The sequence below is a fragment of the Chrysemys picta genome, chromosome 4 (genome assembly GCF_011386835.1).
Source record: "Chrysemys picta bellii isolate R12L10 chromosome 4, ASM1138683v2, whole genome shotgun sequence".
In the NCBI taxonomy this organism is placed as follows: domain Eukaryota; kingdom Metazoa; phylum Chordata; order Testudines; family Emydidae; genus Chrysemys; species Chrysemys picta.
In genome coordinates, this window is record NC_088794.1 from 27,272,159 (window position 1) to 27,287,896 (window position 15,738).

Here is a 15,738-nt window from a genome sequence, read left to right on the forward strand (position 1 = left end):
CAGACCAATCTGTTGTTCTTCTCTGGTGCGTTGTCCGTCTCTCACCAGAGCTGAGGCACCACTTACATCAGCGGAGTGGAGCTGCTGACAGCAGAGCTGAGTTTTGCCCGATGCCTGTAAAGCGCTTTGGGAATGAGGGGTCTTTGCAGCTCTGGGGATGAGGCTTTCTGGAAAGGCCAGGGCTAGCAGCCCAGCCAGCGGAGCCGTGAAGTGTGGAGTTCTCCATCTTCTTGGCTTGAGCACTCGCAGCCTCTTTGCACTTTGGGTTGTGACGCTTCCCAGCGGTGCCCAGAGTTGTGAGGCACCTCACTACCACCTGCCCTTAGTGTGAGGGAGCCTTGTCTGTGCCTGCCGGGGGTCAGGTCCCCAATCCCATGGGCAACACAAGCACTGCCCTGTAGGCCTTCCAGGCCCTCCACAGATTAGCATGCTCCAACCCCTGAGCCCTCTGAGCATCTCCCTGGAGTGTCCAGCACCTGGTCCACTGAGCACTGGCATTGTTCACAGATTTGCTGCTTCCAAAGAAGCCGTACTGCCCATCTTACCAGTTCCAGCTCAGATCACTGCTCCGCTCAATTCACAGCACTTGGATATGTTTGTAGTGAAGTCAAGTATAAGGTTATTTACCAAAGCAAAAAGAGTCAAGTAGTAGTGAGTGGAAGCATTGGAAACAAATGGCTACATATAAACAAAATCATAATATGCGTACTAGAGCCAAGACTTAATTCACAAGATACTCTCATGTCTTGTAGAATATTGCTCGCCCGAAATCCTTGCAGAGTTTTAAAGCCAGGCTGGTTGTGTATCCTCCTTTCATGAGACGAATACACTGTCAGCTGGCTTCCTAGGTGAAGGATCCTTTATGTTTCTTTGCCCTCCATGATATACCAGTCCCATCCTTTGTCTTTGTTCATCAGCAGGCATCCTCACTGAATGCCATTTCATCTGGTAGATTTCCTTTCTTGTAGACTTTACAATCTCTTGATTAGCACCTGGCTTAGTGTGCAACCAGGCACACCGTGTGAGCACACAACACACAAATGGCCAGACAGGGAGATAGCCTAGGCGTCTATTACCACCAGCCTGAAAGGAACATCGCCGAGGTATGTCACTGCCTGGTAACCGGCCTGGTAACTCCAAAACTTTATGAACATGATTTTTACTATAGATACGTGACTCTTTAATTATTACCCAAACATACATTTCACACTGATTGACAACCAGTAGGCTACTGGCTCTCGATAAAGAGCTCACGTGCCACCCTTCGGTGAGCTATAATGCAAATAGTCAACCCAGAGGATCCCTGTAAAACCCTATGCTCCCCTTGTGTCCTCTGCCAGCTCCCTGGGTCACAGGGGGATGTCGCCCAGACCCGAGCCCCATGCTCCCAATGGCCCATGGCTGTGTGGCTCCCACACACACTCTTCGTCCCCAACTTGTCCTCTCTCTGCTAAACCAAACCAAACCAAAGGAAGTAAATGGGAGAGAGAGAGAGAAAGAAATGCTGTATGGAGAAGACATGTGGCTTTAGCCACATGATGGCACCAGAGCCCAAGGATGGCCACTCCCAGAACTGTCTGCATGCCGGCCTGGAGTCAGACACACCCTTGTATCTCTCCCCAGTGAGGGAGAGTTCCAGTCCTGGGTGTGGCCCTCCCCCAAGCAGTGGAGGTGAAGAAGCTGTATAAAGTGGGGATCAGTGCTACTGGGGCCCAAGGAGCGGTGCAGCTGTAGCACTGCCTCATCTGGGCTATAAACCCAACCAGGTGACCCAGTGCAAACACACTGAAAGGGGGCAGCGAACCCCCTTGCTGAAAGGTGCAGCAATGGTGAGGTTAGGAGAGCTGCATGTGTCTAGTGCTAACAGTCACCTCCATGTCCCAGCTGGCCAAGGAAGGGGAGAGAGGAACCTAAGGGAGTTGGGCACCTCTAAGTCCCTTAGACTGCTCTGAAACCCCAGTCTGAGTCAGCAAGAGTCCCTTCCCCACCTCTGAAGTTAAGCACCTAAATACACATCTAGGCACCCAAAGCCAGTGACTTTATTACCGGGGGGGTCGAGCACCCCAACTGCCATTGGAGTCCCTGGAGTCTGCCAGTACGCAGCACCTCTGAAAACCACTTACTGAAGGAGGGAAGCCGAGTGTTAGAAAACCTTGGCCTAATCCCTAAGGCTGAGCAGTAGGAAGTGCTGTCTGCCAGGGAAACCTAATGGGCAGTGGACTTACCCTGCCCAGGGGAGAACTGGCCAGGTGATTAGCAGGGAGCCTGCAGAAAACTGTGACTCCTCTGCACTGATGGGCTTTGGGGGAAGGGATAGCCTCAGTCCCTTCCAGCTCTAACCACTCTGACTCTCTAAGCCCAGGAGTTCTGGCCACCTTTCCCCGTCTCAGTAACCTCTCTCCTTCCTGCAGGGCCGGATGCTTCGCTCCGCTCCATCCGGATTGTGGAGAATGACATGGCCATCACTCCCCACTACTGTGCAGCCAGGGATGCATGCAGGTGAGTGAGAGGCAGGGCCCAGCCTCCCCCGGGACGCTGAGTGAGTGCCAGATTGACAGCTCCTGAAGTCCTCTGGTTACCCACAGGACAGGGACAGCAATTCAGGCTTCCCACATGCTGCCCTGCTAGCCTGCCACAGCCTGCATAGGCCACCTCTGGCAGGGAGGGGCACTCAGTCTCCATCCCCCAGTCAATCCTTGGCCTCTCTGCTGGAATTGCCAGTGGGGAGGCCCGTTACTGTCAGTTGCAGGGATGTTTGTGATGTGCTCATCTGACCCAGTAGGAACTGGACTGAGACACCCACCAGCCCATTTCACACACGCTCCCAGTCATCTAATGACTCTGGGCCACTGCTGACATAGGGCCATGTTTGGAGTTGATGCTCTAGAGGTGAGCGGTTCCATCTCCTCTCCTGGATCCTCTGCCCATCCAGCCCTGATGGGCTGTGTTAGAACCTGCGTGCTGGTGATGAATGGATGCATCTCACATTAACGATCTCTTGAGCCAAATTACCCAAGCTCTATCTTGTGCTGCTCCTCAAAAGCCGCAGAGCCTTGCTGGGGTGCTGCCCGCTTGGGTGGGGAACCCAGTGCCCATCCCACAGAAGGTTCCATCTGAGGTATCGAATTCTCTGTCTGTGTCCGCAGGAGAGGAAACATCACCTACCGCATCCCCATCAGCCCGTCCACAGCAGTGAACACCAACCTGACCTTGGAGATGAAGTGAGTGAAAATGCTTGTCTGCCGCTGGTGTCCGAGAGCCAGGGTTACAGTGGGTGGGCGTGTGAGGGGTTTATCAGGGTGACAGTGAGTGGAAGGGGACTCAAAGGGATTCTGAGGGTAACAATAAATACAGAGTAGGGCGGTGTCACGGATCCACAGGATCAGTGCTATGCCCCAGCTTTGGAACAGTCTCTAGGAGGAACCCCTCAGTGGGCCAGATCCCCGAGGGGTCTCGCTTTTCCTCCAGGGCAAGCCACACGGCGTCACCGCCTCCTCAGACTGAACCTCTGGGCTTTCTGCACTCCTGCTTCACGCTGTGAGCTCCATTCAGCGAGTCCCACACAGACAGACTCCTGGCAGAGACGTGTCCACCCTTCAGGGATTAATGCACCTCACCCAGCATTTGCTGTGACACCAAACGGTGTTGTCAGAACAGCTGGGTTTATTAGTCAGTGGGAACGCAGCATAGGAAGGTCTTAGGTTAGTACAGAGGAATGAAGGGTAAAGCTGCGTCCATTCTGGGTAGCCTAGCTAAGCTGTAGTGACCCCCAGGGTTCAAGCTCCGTGTCTCTCTCAGGCCTGGTCTACACTAGGAAACTAGGTCAGTATAACTACATCACGCAGGGGTGTGAAAAATTCCGGGGCACAAAGGGCAGGAGCAGGTTCTAGGGGACCAGTGGGAAGGGGGGGCATGAGGGGGAGGAGCGGGCTCTCGGAGACCGGTGGGAAGGGAGGGGCGCAAGGGGGAGGAACTGGCTCTGGGGGGACCGATGGTGGGGAGGTGGCAAGGGGGGGGCGGTCGAGGGGTGGACAAGTGGGATGGGAGGGGCACGAGGGGGAGGGGTGGGCTCTGGGGGACCAGTGGGATGGGGATGTGTGAGGGGGAGGAGCAGGCTCTGGTGGGATGAGGGGGCATGAGGGGGAGGGGCGGGCTCTGGTGGGATGGGGGAGGTGCGAGGGGAAGGAGCAGGCTCTGCGGGGGACCGGTGGGAAGGCTTCAAGGGGGGGATGATTTATGGGAGGGGCGGACTCTGGGGGGACCTGTGGGATGGGGGGGCACAAGGGGCGGGCTCTGGGGGGACCGGTGGGAAGGGGGGGCACAAGGGGGAGGAGTGGGCTCTGGGGGGACCGGTGGGCAGGGAGAAGCGGGCACTGGGGGGACCGGTGGTTAGGGAGGGGTGTGTGTGGGGGAAATGATGGGATGGGAGTGGCATCGGGGGAGGAGCGGGCTCTGGGGGGGACCGGTGGAAAGGGAGGGGGTTGAGAGGGAGGGGTGGGAACTAGTGGGATGGGGGGGGCACAAGGGGGAGGAGTGGGGTCTGGGGGACTGGTGAGATTGGAGGGGCGTGAGGGGGAGGAGCGGGTTCTGGGGGGACCGGTGGGAAGGAGGGATACGAGGGGGAGGAGCGGGCTCTGGGGGGAATGGTGGGATGGGAGGAGCAGGCTCTTGGGTGACTGAGAGTAGCGAGTGAGTTGCGGGAGGCTGAAGGCGGTTATGGGGTAACTGGATGGGGTGTTAAGCTGCTGGGGTTCTGTTGGAGTGGCTAGTCTGCTTTCTTGGTGCTAGGCAGAACTCATTCACCTCTCTCTCCAGTGCCTCCTCTGCTGTGTCCATCTACCTTTGTGGCCTCCAGTCCAGTGACCCATGTCAGAACACAATGAGCGTGGACAGCTCCACCAACACCACAGACACCCAGGTAGGGACACACAATCCCTCAAAGGACTGGCACAGCTTGGGCAGCCAGACAGTCCTTGAGGTCCCCCGTGGTTTGTCGTAAAGGTCCCTGTCACCCCAAGCTGCCTGGCTTCCTGAGAAGCAACACGGGGTGCTAGGGACAAACCTGGCAGCCTTTGTCTTCTTGTTGAGCAAACAGGGTGTGGTGTAGTCTGGGTCTGAGAAAGGGAGAGACCCAGTTGGCTGACACACGAGTCACTGACACTGTGGTTACTAGAACTACTGCTTTGTGAAACTGAATTGTGCTCCCTTCCCCCCTCCCCAGGGCTACCTCCTCTGTTGTGTGACTTCCGGGACGGTTGGGAAACTGCCCGGGTGGGGCCGTGAGCTTCTGTGCTGTGCGCAGCTGCTCCCAGAGGGACGGTGGAAGGAGGAACTAATCCCTGACTACCTTACTCCTGATTTCTCTGCCTGTGGATCTAGAAGCTGCTAGACTCACTGAGCTTTCCTTCAGGGGTCTCCCTCAAAGAGCTGTGCTGGTCTCCTTGAGGTCGCTGACAGGACTGAGGTGGCTGCCTCTTTGGTGGGGTCCACTGGTCCATCTCTCAAAGGACGTGCAGCCTGAGTCTCCTTCATTCACTGGGCTCCAGTTAGATGTTTCTCAGATAGGAGATTTTGATCCCCCAGGCCTTTAGCCCTGGTGCGGGTGACTGTGACGTCTTTGCCTTCCTTAGCACAAGACCGTGTTGGTGCTTCAGCTGCCTCGTGTCATGGTGCCTCCTCGTCTCTGGCCCCACAAGGAGAGGGAATGATCCTTGCCTCTGACACAAGCCTATGAATCTGGCTGTCAGCAGGGCCGCTTGCGCTCTGTGGCATGATAGGCCCCAATTCCTCAGTAAGACCCCCCCAGTTTCTGGGGCACTGTCGATTATTTGAATGTACTCCGTTCCTATGGAATACCCTTTACCTCCATCTCCCCACCCCTGTACACAGGCGCATGTGCACTGGGTTTGCATTAGCTTCAGTTAGCTCCTCTTTTTCCCCACATCCTGCTGCTGCCCTTCCAGAGCCTCCCACTGCTGGGGCGTTAATGTCTTCCTTAGTGCCAACATCCTCTTAGCACCATCTGTTCCCTCAGTACCATCCACCTCCAGGTCACCAATAGCTCTGCTTGCACTATCTGATTTAGTCACACCACAGATTTCATTGACATCAGTTGTTCCCTTTAAATCTGTGGTTCAAGGTATCGAGCCACTCTGGTTTCTGAGCCATTCTCAGAGCTGTCCCACGTGCAGCTCTTCTAATTAACATTCAGATCCTCCAGCCAGAGATTTATAATCAGGGTTTGCAGCCTTAGGTTTACACCATTCAAACCCATGTAGACCCATCTCCTCATCCATCACTTTTATGGCTTGATGGCCATGAGCCGGCCCCTTCTGCAAACAGATTGCTGTAGTCTCAGCCAACTTATGTTCTCAAGACAGCTGTCCATCTGGATAAACTTCCCCAGGTGCCTGATGAGGATTTGGGGTTCCCTCGCACCCATTCAGCTCCAGGCACTGTAGCCCCAGACAGGCAGAGAAGGACTTCAGTTCTTTTTCGGCTTTGCAGGACAGTCTCAGAAGCCTGATGAGTGGAGCAGGCCAGTTAACTATGCAGCATCCCTGCTCACCCAAGGGATGAATTACTTAACGCCTAGTAGTAACAGGTTCATTCTGTCTCCCCCCACCGGTTGTATCTTCTTCCCCAGGAAATGACACAGCGTTGGCCCATGGTGATGCTGTCTTTCCGGGAGTTCACCTACCACTTCCGAGTAGCCCAGCCTGTGAGTATGGGACCTGCTATGTCCTCTGCACCATCCAGGGCAGAGCTGAGAGGGATGGGGCTCTGTGGCCTCATTCCTATCACTCGCCAGGATGAGGGGGCCTGTGAGAATTCCAGAGCCCTGTGCCCCCCTCTGGGCAGGGATGTGTGTGTAAATCGTGACCGGGTTCCCCTTGTACACAGCAGAGCACATTGTGGGAGGAGGGAAGTTAGTTGGGGTGAGTGGCCAGGACTTTCCAAGTCTCACACTGCAGGGATGGGGGTGGGCAGGGGAAATGCAAAACTGGAGCTCTTTACTCCTACAGGCTGAGATTGTTGTTCTGTTTTAAAACACTTGGGAGGTGATGGGGGCCATATGCAAATCTAGCTGGCAAATCCTCCACTTCCCCAGTGCACAAGTGGGATAGCAACCGAATCCTGCTCCTTCTGAGGAAGTTTCTCTTGACAGCCCTCTCTCCCTTTCGTAGGGCAAAGCCAACTGTAGTACCACCCCGGAGCACATGGGACACCTCTTCACTGACTATTATTTCCAGTTTTACTGGCTCTGTGAGTGAGTCCCAGCAGCATCAGTGCCCTTTGCTGGGAGAGAGGAAGGGGACTGGTGAAACCTATCAGATTGCCACATGCCTTCCTCTGTAAACCTCCAAGTCCCCTTCTGCTCCCACCTTCCCCTTGGGGCTCTGAGCTACTTTGGTTCTGTCCTGGGGACGATATAGACACTGAAGTACTCCAAAAGGAATATAGGAACTCTGCCAGGAGCAACACAACCAGCCCCAGGGATCTACTGGACATGCCAACCAAACACCATAGCCCACAATCCTGGGCAACTGTGTCCATCTCCTTCCCTTCTGGAGACACTGGCACCCGTCTCCCTCCCTCTGCTACACTGGATTTGAAAGTGTTACACTGGATCACGTGTGGACAGGCTTGTCCCAAGCTCTAGAGCTGGGACTGTGGTCTGGCTGGGAACGACAGCCCGAGAGGCCTATCGGTTCCTGTAGCAACGCAGCAGCTCTCTGCAACACTGGAATTTATCTTCCAAGACTGGAGCTCTTGTCAATACTGAAACACTGGAATTCCATCCTGAAAAGAGGGCTCTGCCTGGACATACTGGAAGTCATACACTGGAGTTGCTGTTCCTTCTGGTCAGCCACTGGCTATTCTCCTGCATCCCTACTCCATAGGATTCCTGGTGACATTGCGATGCTCCACATGGACAGCCAGAGAGAAACCCTGCCAAGGAGGGGCTGCAGAGGCAACAGGGTTCTCCTTGGTCCCTTTCCTCCCTGCCCTGTTTCCCACACTCCATGCAGACCAGACCTGAACAGATGAATTTAAGAACCCCACAAAACCCCTAGTCAGCCTGTGCCAGCCAGTTGGCAAGGGCTTGCCCTTGATTTCCCCCCCGCCCAGGAAGTGGGGAGAAGAGGCACCTTGGGAGCAGTGTCACCCCCCGCCCAAATACATCTCTCTAAGGGGTCAGTTTGCAGGTGTTTGTTGCGTACCCCATATTTCTGTGGTTGGGGTGGGGACTGTTCCTGTTACTCTAGAGTAGCTAGAGCTGGCTGGTCCCAGGGCCAGCCCCACAGAATAGCCCTGAAGCCCAGGTTCCCCCTGCCTGCCTGTGCTCAGGGGTGCCAAAGGGAGGCCACCAGCACAGACTGCTCTGCACAATGGCAGTGGGGCTGCTGGAGACTCAGGTGACTGGTTTCACTGCACCTACTGGTGAATACAGCTCTGTTCCCAATAGGTCTCTGCCAGGAAAGGTGGCCACCTACCGATTTCCCCTAGGAGGGGAGGGGGCAGGTCACTCAAGGCCTGGCTCCCGTTGCCCCATGGGTAAGCTGGTGAGTGTATTATGGGTATTTTACTGTTACAAGGTTTTAACTTGCTAAACTACTGAATTTTTTTAAAGCAGTATAAAAACAGGCCTCTTAATTCTGTCCTTACTGATCTATTTGTGTCTTGCATAGGAAACCAAAGGGGGTGAGTGCTGAACCCCAGCCTGACAGCTATATTGGTGCTGCGGGAGCTGGGACCTGTCAGACTTTGGCAGCTCTTGTATGTGTGTGTCTTTCTCCCACCCCAGCACTTTTCACCGACGGGGGAGGGAAACTTCTGCATTCCTGCAGTCTGAACCTGTGCCAGGGTAATCCTGTGCCCAGTTCTGTAAGAAAGTGGCAGCAGCCTCTAGAGAAAGGGAAGGGCTGGCGGAGGAGTAAGCAAGGCAGCTAGAGCGGAAACTCCACTCTGCAATGCTGAACCAAAGCACAAAGCTGGTTCCAGAGGCGTAAGTGTTTTTCCCTTAGCAAAGCGCCATCACCTGATGTAGGCAGCTTTTACCAAACTGGGGTGGGGTAGCTGTGGCAGGGACTCTGATGACTCTCTTTTCTTGCTGGTAGTGGAGACACATACAACAATCACTGAATTCCAGACAGCAGAGCAAGATCTGTTCGTGTCCCAGCTGTAAGGAATGTATGGCTGCGATTCTTGTTGCCCCCAGCAAAACAGCAGGGAATGCTTTTTTAGTCGAATAGAGATGGCTCCTGTACAGCCTTTGGGGGCCTACGCTTATCTCCGTTTTATTTTGGGGGTGATGCATAGCAAACATAACTCCCAATTGTCTCTGTGACTGCCCCCACCCAGGCCAAATACCTGTAACTCTTGGTGACTTCTATGGGAGCTAGAGACTTGGTTCCTCTAAGGATCAGGCCCTTTATTTGAAGGGGTGGTTTCAGACCAGCTCTTCAGTTTCCTTTCTCTGCCAATTAGCAGAGCAGTCATAGCTGTGTTAGCAATCTAACTACTCAAACACACCGGCCGCAGAGAACGAGTATTGAATGCCCTGCGAGTAAGAGGCACATTTTCTGTGCTACACCAGGCAACTAATAGGGCAGAACAGAGGGCTGATGGGCCGGTGGTCCCTCAGTGCGAAGCAGCCACAAATCCAGTCTCAACAGGACTGCATTCCTGCCAGCAATTTACAGGAAATCCTCCACTGCCACTCTTTGCAAAGTACACTTTTTACATTACGTCCCCCCGCCCCATTTCCCCTGAACTTTGCTTTGTTTTTAAGCTGGGAAATTCCTTTAGTGGCAGCTTTTGTCCTCCATATGGCAATCACTGGCCCCAATCTTGTAAACTCTAGTCAGTAAGCAAGCTCACAGATTTTGCTGGGACCGCTCACGTGAGGGGTAGCACTATCAGGCCCACTCAAAGTTTTCCTCTTGTGTTTTTAATAGAGCTGAACTTACTGCCTGTGCTTTAATTTAGTAGAGCTGACCTTTCCCTAGGCTGAATTCACTGCCTGCCTGCAACCACCATATAAATCCCCTTTCTCCCTTCCCTCCACTGGTGTTCTCAGAGGTGGCAGCTGTGGGTCTTCCCAGATGCCTTTCACATCACTACGGAGGCTGCAACCCACTGAGTGCAGTCACTGGAGATTTATAACGGTGGGTGGTAGGTTGTAGCCCTAAGTAAGATTTATAGCATTCCAGGTAGCCCCATGATGCTCAAGCATAGGTCAGGGTGACTGCTGATGTTAAGGAGTGGCTATCTCCTTTTCCTGCCAACACACAGGCACAACACATGCTGTGGACCTTGAAGACGATGGCTGGGTAGTTTCTCAGTAGTGAGTTCACCTCCTTTCCAAAAAGGAAAGGAATAATTAAAATCCAGAGGCCTGTCCTACATTTACAACTATTTTAAAGCAAGATGGCAGTGATTAGTTAATACCTTAGATATTTACAAAATACAGTAGGATTAGACTCAGAATGTACTCTCAGAAAAACTTCTTACTTTTATAGTGCTTTTCATCCCAAACTACTCCACAGATCATGTCAGCCAAAACATAACGGTACCTCCAAGACAGGAACTAGAGTTTCACAGTAGGGTTGTAATGGTTAGGGAAAGAAATGGCCACATGATGGCACCAGAGCCCATGGAAACAACTGGCCAGTGACCAACTGTGCTGCTTAGAGACAGCCTCCTAAGGCAGTCTCTGCTCTACTCACCTGTAATTAAAGAGGGTTTTCTCCCCATCCCCTTCCCAAAATAGTAGCAGGAAGAGTTTCAGTAGGCTTTTCCCTGTGTGAGACGGAGAGAGCTCTGAGCCAGTGTTTCCAGCCTCACAGACAGGGAGCTCCCCTTTCTCTCTGCATTGGAAACCTGAAGCTTCATCTCTCTAGACATTCTTAGCTGGAAGGAAGGATGACAAGTGTGAACATGGGGCCACTTTCTAAAGTTTGTCTGTTTGGGGGAGAGTTTGTTTCAAAAGCAAATTCCCTTATCTTTTGCCCTACTTCTAAAGCTTAAAGCCTGTAAATAAAGACTGCGGCACCACTGCAAGGATTAAGGAAAAATAAAGCACTAATTTGTTTGGTTTAAATGTTGCTGTCACAGCTTTAATCACTGTATATTACCAGCAAGTTTGTAGAGTTGCATTCTGAGCAGATATTAATGATTACTGGTTTTTATTTGCTCGGGGGGCGGGGGGCTAAGCACTGCTTCCCTCCTTTCTTTCTGATTTGTATTTATATTTTGCTGAGTTTTGGGGGTGCTGGTTCTCAGGACTCCCCCACTTTTTTGTTTGGCTTATCTAGACTTTGTTTTATGCTGGAGGTAAATATACCTGTATAAAGAAATATATAAATACAGCTTTGTATCCAAGTATGGCTCCTGGCTGCTTTCCTCCACCAGTGGAAAAATTGTGTTTCTTAATGCAGTTGTTTATAAATTGTCCCTTTCACACAACTGGGCCCTGAGACCACAAGCACCATGGGTTTCCTCCAGATGACATCAGTTACTTAAGATGCTCAGGTGTGGGCAAATCAAATTCCAAGCTCTGTCCATGCTCATGGCTGTGGACTGCATGTTAAACTGTACTTAAGGATAGTTATAAAATGGAGCATTCAGTTTATACTCCAGTGTTGACAGATACTAGGATGTGGAGCAAGGGAATTTAGGATCTTTTTGCAGGATGCCATCTGAAAAATAGATGAAGCTACTGCTTTAGATCTATAAATTGTGAAGAGCCTCAAATTGTGAACTGATGCAATGTTGGCATAGTGGCTCCAAGACACATTACACTCCCAATTTTCAAAGCAGTGTACAAGCAACGTTACACCATGCCTATAAGGTAGGTAAGCATTATTCCTCATTTTAGAGGTAGGGCAATAAATCATTGATTATCCCAGGACCACACAATGAGGCAAAGCCAAGATTACTTCATATTTTCAGTAATGGCTTGCAGAGTGCATGGCTGATGCACATCGAACCAGTAGGACCTCCAGTCTCTATCCCTGAACCTGTATCAATTTTACAGGATACTGCTGCTAAACCTAAATGTTATTGTTAATTTGTCCAAGCTGCTGCTCTGTTATTTTATTGGTTTCATATCAAAGACGTCCCCTTGAGAGTGCCCATTTGTGCTGCAGGCAGAGGAGCCTGAGCAGTAGCGTTGTGACTGAGTTCCATCTGATGTCATTGTCTCCCTCCAGCAACTCTAGCCCCTAACCTTGTTGCCTGCCTTGGTTGTATCTCCCCTAGGCAGTGCCTATTTGGTTCTACAAGCAGCGAATCCTCTGCCTGCAGCACCACATGGGCACTGCTTATGAACTAAACCAATTTTGACTGGGCAAAGGTAAATGATCTTGCCTGAGCCAGGGCACAAATCTCCAGCCTCACTTCTACTCAGCCAATACAGCTCCTGATCTGAAGCAGCCCCTGCTCAGCCAGTCCTGAACCTCTGCATTCCTTCAACTCTGCCAAAGAACCTCAGTGCTGGCCAGCAGAGAAATGCCATCAAATGAAGTGTTAGACTACACTTCACTCAGCCAATAACACAGTCTTTCAGAGGATCTCTCTTCCCCGTACAAGCATTAATTAGCATAACATTCACTAGGCAGGTATCCCCACTTCACAGCTGAAGACAGATATTGATATAAAAAGTGGACTTGTGAGAGGGTGTACAAACCCTGCACCAGGCAAGAAGGGGTTAAAGAGCAGCTTTGGGCTCAGGCAGCCCCACCTGCGAGGCATATCAATCTCGGAGGAGCCTTGAAAAAGGGAGAAGCCCAATTCAGAAGAGCCATGCCTGGGAAGGTGGACAGACGTCACGTCCTCAGCTCCCAGAGAGTCGCACAGCAGAGAGTCAAGCTATATTAGATTCTCTGTGAACACAGAGCGGTAAGACAGTAGCTGGAAGATCCTGATAGGAGAGAGGAAGTGGTGTTGCTTGTTATTTCTGATCATTTAGTTTTGTTTGAAATTTTGAGAACTTGGACTAGGGGGTTGACCGAAAGGCAGACCCCCACTCAGAATACAAGCCCCCTCAGGAGATACGGGGCCAGTATAGGAAGTAGCAGCCCAAGGAAGAAGCAAGAGGTCTGAGAAGACAGACCTTAACCACTTGCTACAAGGGTCCAGAAAAACTATTAGGCCTTGATCTGGGCCATTGACCTAGTGAGATGTCCTGGGACTTTTCTGTGAAAACCATGGTTTACACTGAAAGGGGTGGAACCAAACATGACCTGGCCAGAGAGCAGAGGTGCCTACACTCGCATCCTGTATCCCTCTTCCTCGCTCCCCTGCCACAGACCCCCTCCTCCCCCACCCACCACAAGAACCCCTGCTCGCTGGTGGCTCACTCTTCACTGCCCCACTCGCAGCCAGACCCCCACCACCCTCCTCACCCTGCTGTTGGCTCACCGCTCGCCTCCTTACTCCTCTTCCAGTGCCTCCCTGCCACTCGCCTCCTCACCCTCACCCACTGCTTGCTTCCTCACCCCCCCGCCCGCTGCTTGCCTCACCACTCCCCTGCTCGCCGCCAGCCCCCCGCTGCTGGTTCTCCACTTGCCTCCTTACTCCCCCAGCAGGCCCCCCGACCCACTGCTCACCTCGCCACTTGCCTCCACACACCCCCCGCCTCACCTTGCTCCTTAAGTGTTGTGTGTCCCACCTGTGTCTCCAGAGAGGTGGTGCATACAGGAGCAACAGGGAGGAAGGGGAGGGGGGCTGATCTGCCCCATCCCACCCCAAAACTGCCGTGGCCTTAGGGAAACTTTCTGTATAAAGCCAGGCCTGGCGCCATAGCAGTTCTCCTTGAGTGAGGGATCCTGAAAGCACCAGTACTTAAAGCAGATGACCCCAGCTGCAGCTTCTCATTCCTAGGCCAACTCACTCAAAAAAATTGACAGCTAAGCTCCAATAACATAACAGCTACCACCAGCCTGGATGCTTTGTAATTGGGCTTCGGACCAAAGTAATTAGCCTCTTCACAGCTATGGAAAGAGGCCCTGTCTCAGCACTTATGTTACTCAACCTCTTGGAAGTTTTCAAGAGAGCCATAGGTATGACCCTAGCTATTCCATGCATGCAGGATGGTATGTGGAACTACACCACAGTGGCTCTATTTATTCCTCTAACAGGACCCCTGAGAGTGGTGATGGGTAACAGCTCTTCAAAGCTCCCATCTGCAGAGTCACTCCAGGATCTATCCTGCCTCCCTTCTCTTCTCCATCTATAAGAGGCCACAGGCTCTGATGATAGACAACATGCTAAGAGCACGCACCTGTATAACTTATTTTTGGTCCCTTGTAAGGACATTGGAAGGACGCTGACAGGAGACCAACACCTGTTTGAAGAGCAGCTGGCTCAAACATGCACAAGACTGAAATGATGCTGACCAGAAGGGGAAAATTGTCCAAAGAATTACCGGGTTCACTGACCTCCATTTATCAGTTAGTGCAAAGCTTTATGGTCCTGAACAAATCACTAAGCCTTGATAATTGGAGAACATCAGTGGCAAAAAAACCCACCACCATCTTCAGCTTGCTAGGAAACTTCCTCCCAGATGAGAAGCTGGCCAATGATCCATGCATTTGTCACCTCCAGACAGGACTATCAAACTCACTGCCTCTGAGACTGAATACAATGCAGAGAATCCAACCTGTGCGGAATGAATATGCCCCCCCTCCCCAATTACTTCACCAGGGCAGACTTCCATAAGCACATTACCTCTGTGCACCACTCCCTCCTGTGGCTTCCAGTCTGCTTCTATTGCCAGTTCCAGGCTATGGCCTACAACGATCTTCAACATTTTAACAGATCACAACCTAACTACCAGTGCTGGCTCCAGTTTTTTTTGCCGCCCCAAGTGGTGAAGAAAAAAAAAACCCCCAATTGAGCTGCCGCCGAAGAGAAAGAGAGGGCATGAAGGACCTGCCCCCCAAGACCCAGATATGCCACCTCAACAATGGACGGAGTGCCGCCCCTTTCTATTGGCCGCCCCAGGCACCTGCTTCCTTCGCTGGTGCCTGGAGCTGGCCCTGCTAACTACATCAGTACCTCATCTCTATCCATGACGCCACATCAAGACAGCTCCAATCCTCTGGGACAATGTAATTTACAAAACCCAATACAAAATGAGAGGCAGAGATAAAGGATGCTTGGTTGAGGGAACTGGACTGTGGAATGAACTTCCATTGCAAATTAGATCAATTCAGAGTCAATCTTGGGACAACTGTGAGAACGTCCTCTTCAATAAAGCTGTACTACTATTAGGCATTATGTTTAAAATACCCAGATACAGCAACTCCTCACTTAACGTCGTCCCAGTTAACGTTGTTTTGTTGTTACATCACTGATCAATTAGGGAACATGCTCGTTTAAAGTTGTGCAATGCTCTCTTATGTCATTTGGCAGCCACCTGCTTTGTCCCGCTTGCAGGAAGAGCAGCCCGTTGGAGCTAGTGATGGGGGCTTGGAACCAGGGTGGACCGGCAGCCCCCCTAAGTTCCCTGTGCTACAGCCACCCAGCAGGCTATCAATTGCCGGCAGTTCAGGTGTCCCGCTCCCCACTGCCGTGTGCTGCTCTTGCGAGCCTGCTGCTTGCAGTGCAGGGTGTGGGGGGGAAGAGGCATGCTGATGTCAGGGTGTCCCCCTCCCCCTGCTCCTGTACCCCATCTCCACAGAGCAGGGGAGGAGACACAGGGCTCACGATGGAGGGAGCTTGCCGGCA

At 52.2% G+C, this 15,738-nt stretch overlaps 1 protein-coding gene across 6 annotated transcripts in view; it reads left to right on the forward strand.

The window, feature by feature from the left end:
* The window catches only part of MYRF (myelin regulatory factor), a 114,137-nt gene extending 102,749 nt beyond the window's left edge, over window positions 1–11,388 (forward strand). For all 6 annotated transcript variants that reach the window (XM_065591832.1, XM_065591835.1, XM_065591831.1 and 3 more), the window contains 5 exons: window positions 2,412–2,499; window positions 3,147–3,221; window positions 4,816–4,918; window positions 6,647–6,721; window positions 7,188–11,388. In XM_065591832.1, the coding sequence (XP_065447904.1) occupies window positions 2,412–2,499; window positions 3,147–3,221; window positions 4,816–4,918; window positions 6,647–6,721; window positions 7,188–7,274 (428 nt within the window). In that variant the 3' untranslated portion in view covers window positions 7,275–11,388. The remainder of the gene's footprint in view (window positions 1–2,411; window positions 2,500–3,146; window positions 3,222–4,815; window positions 4,919–6,646; window positions 6,722–7,187) is intronic.
* The last annotated feature ends 4,350 nt before the right edge of the window (window positions 11,389–15,738 follow it).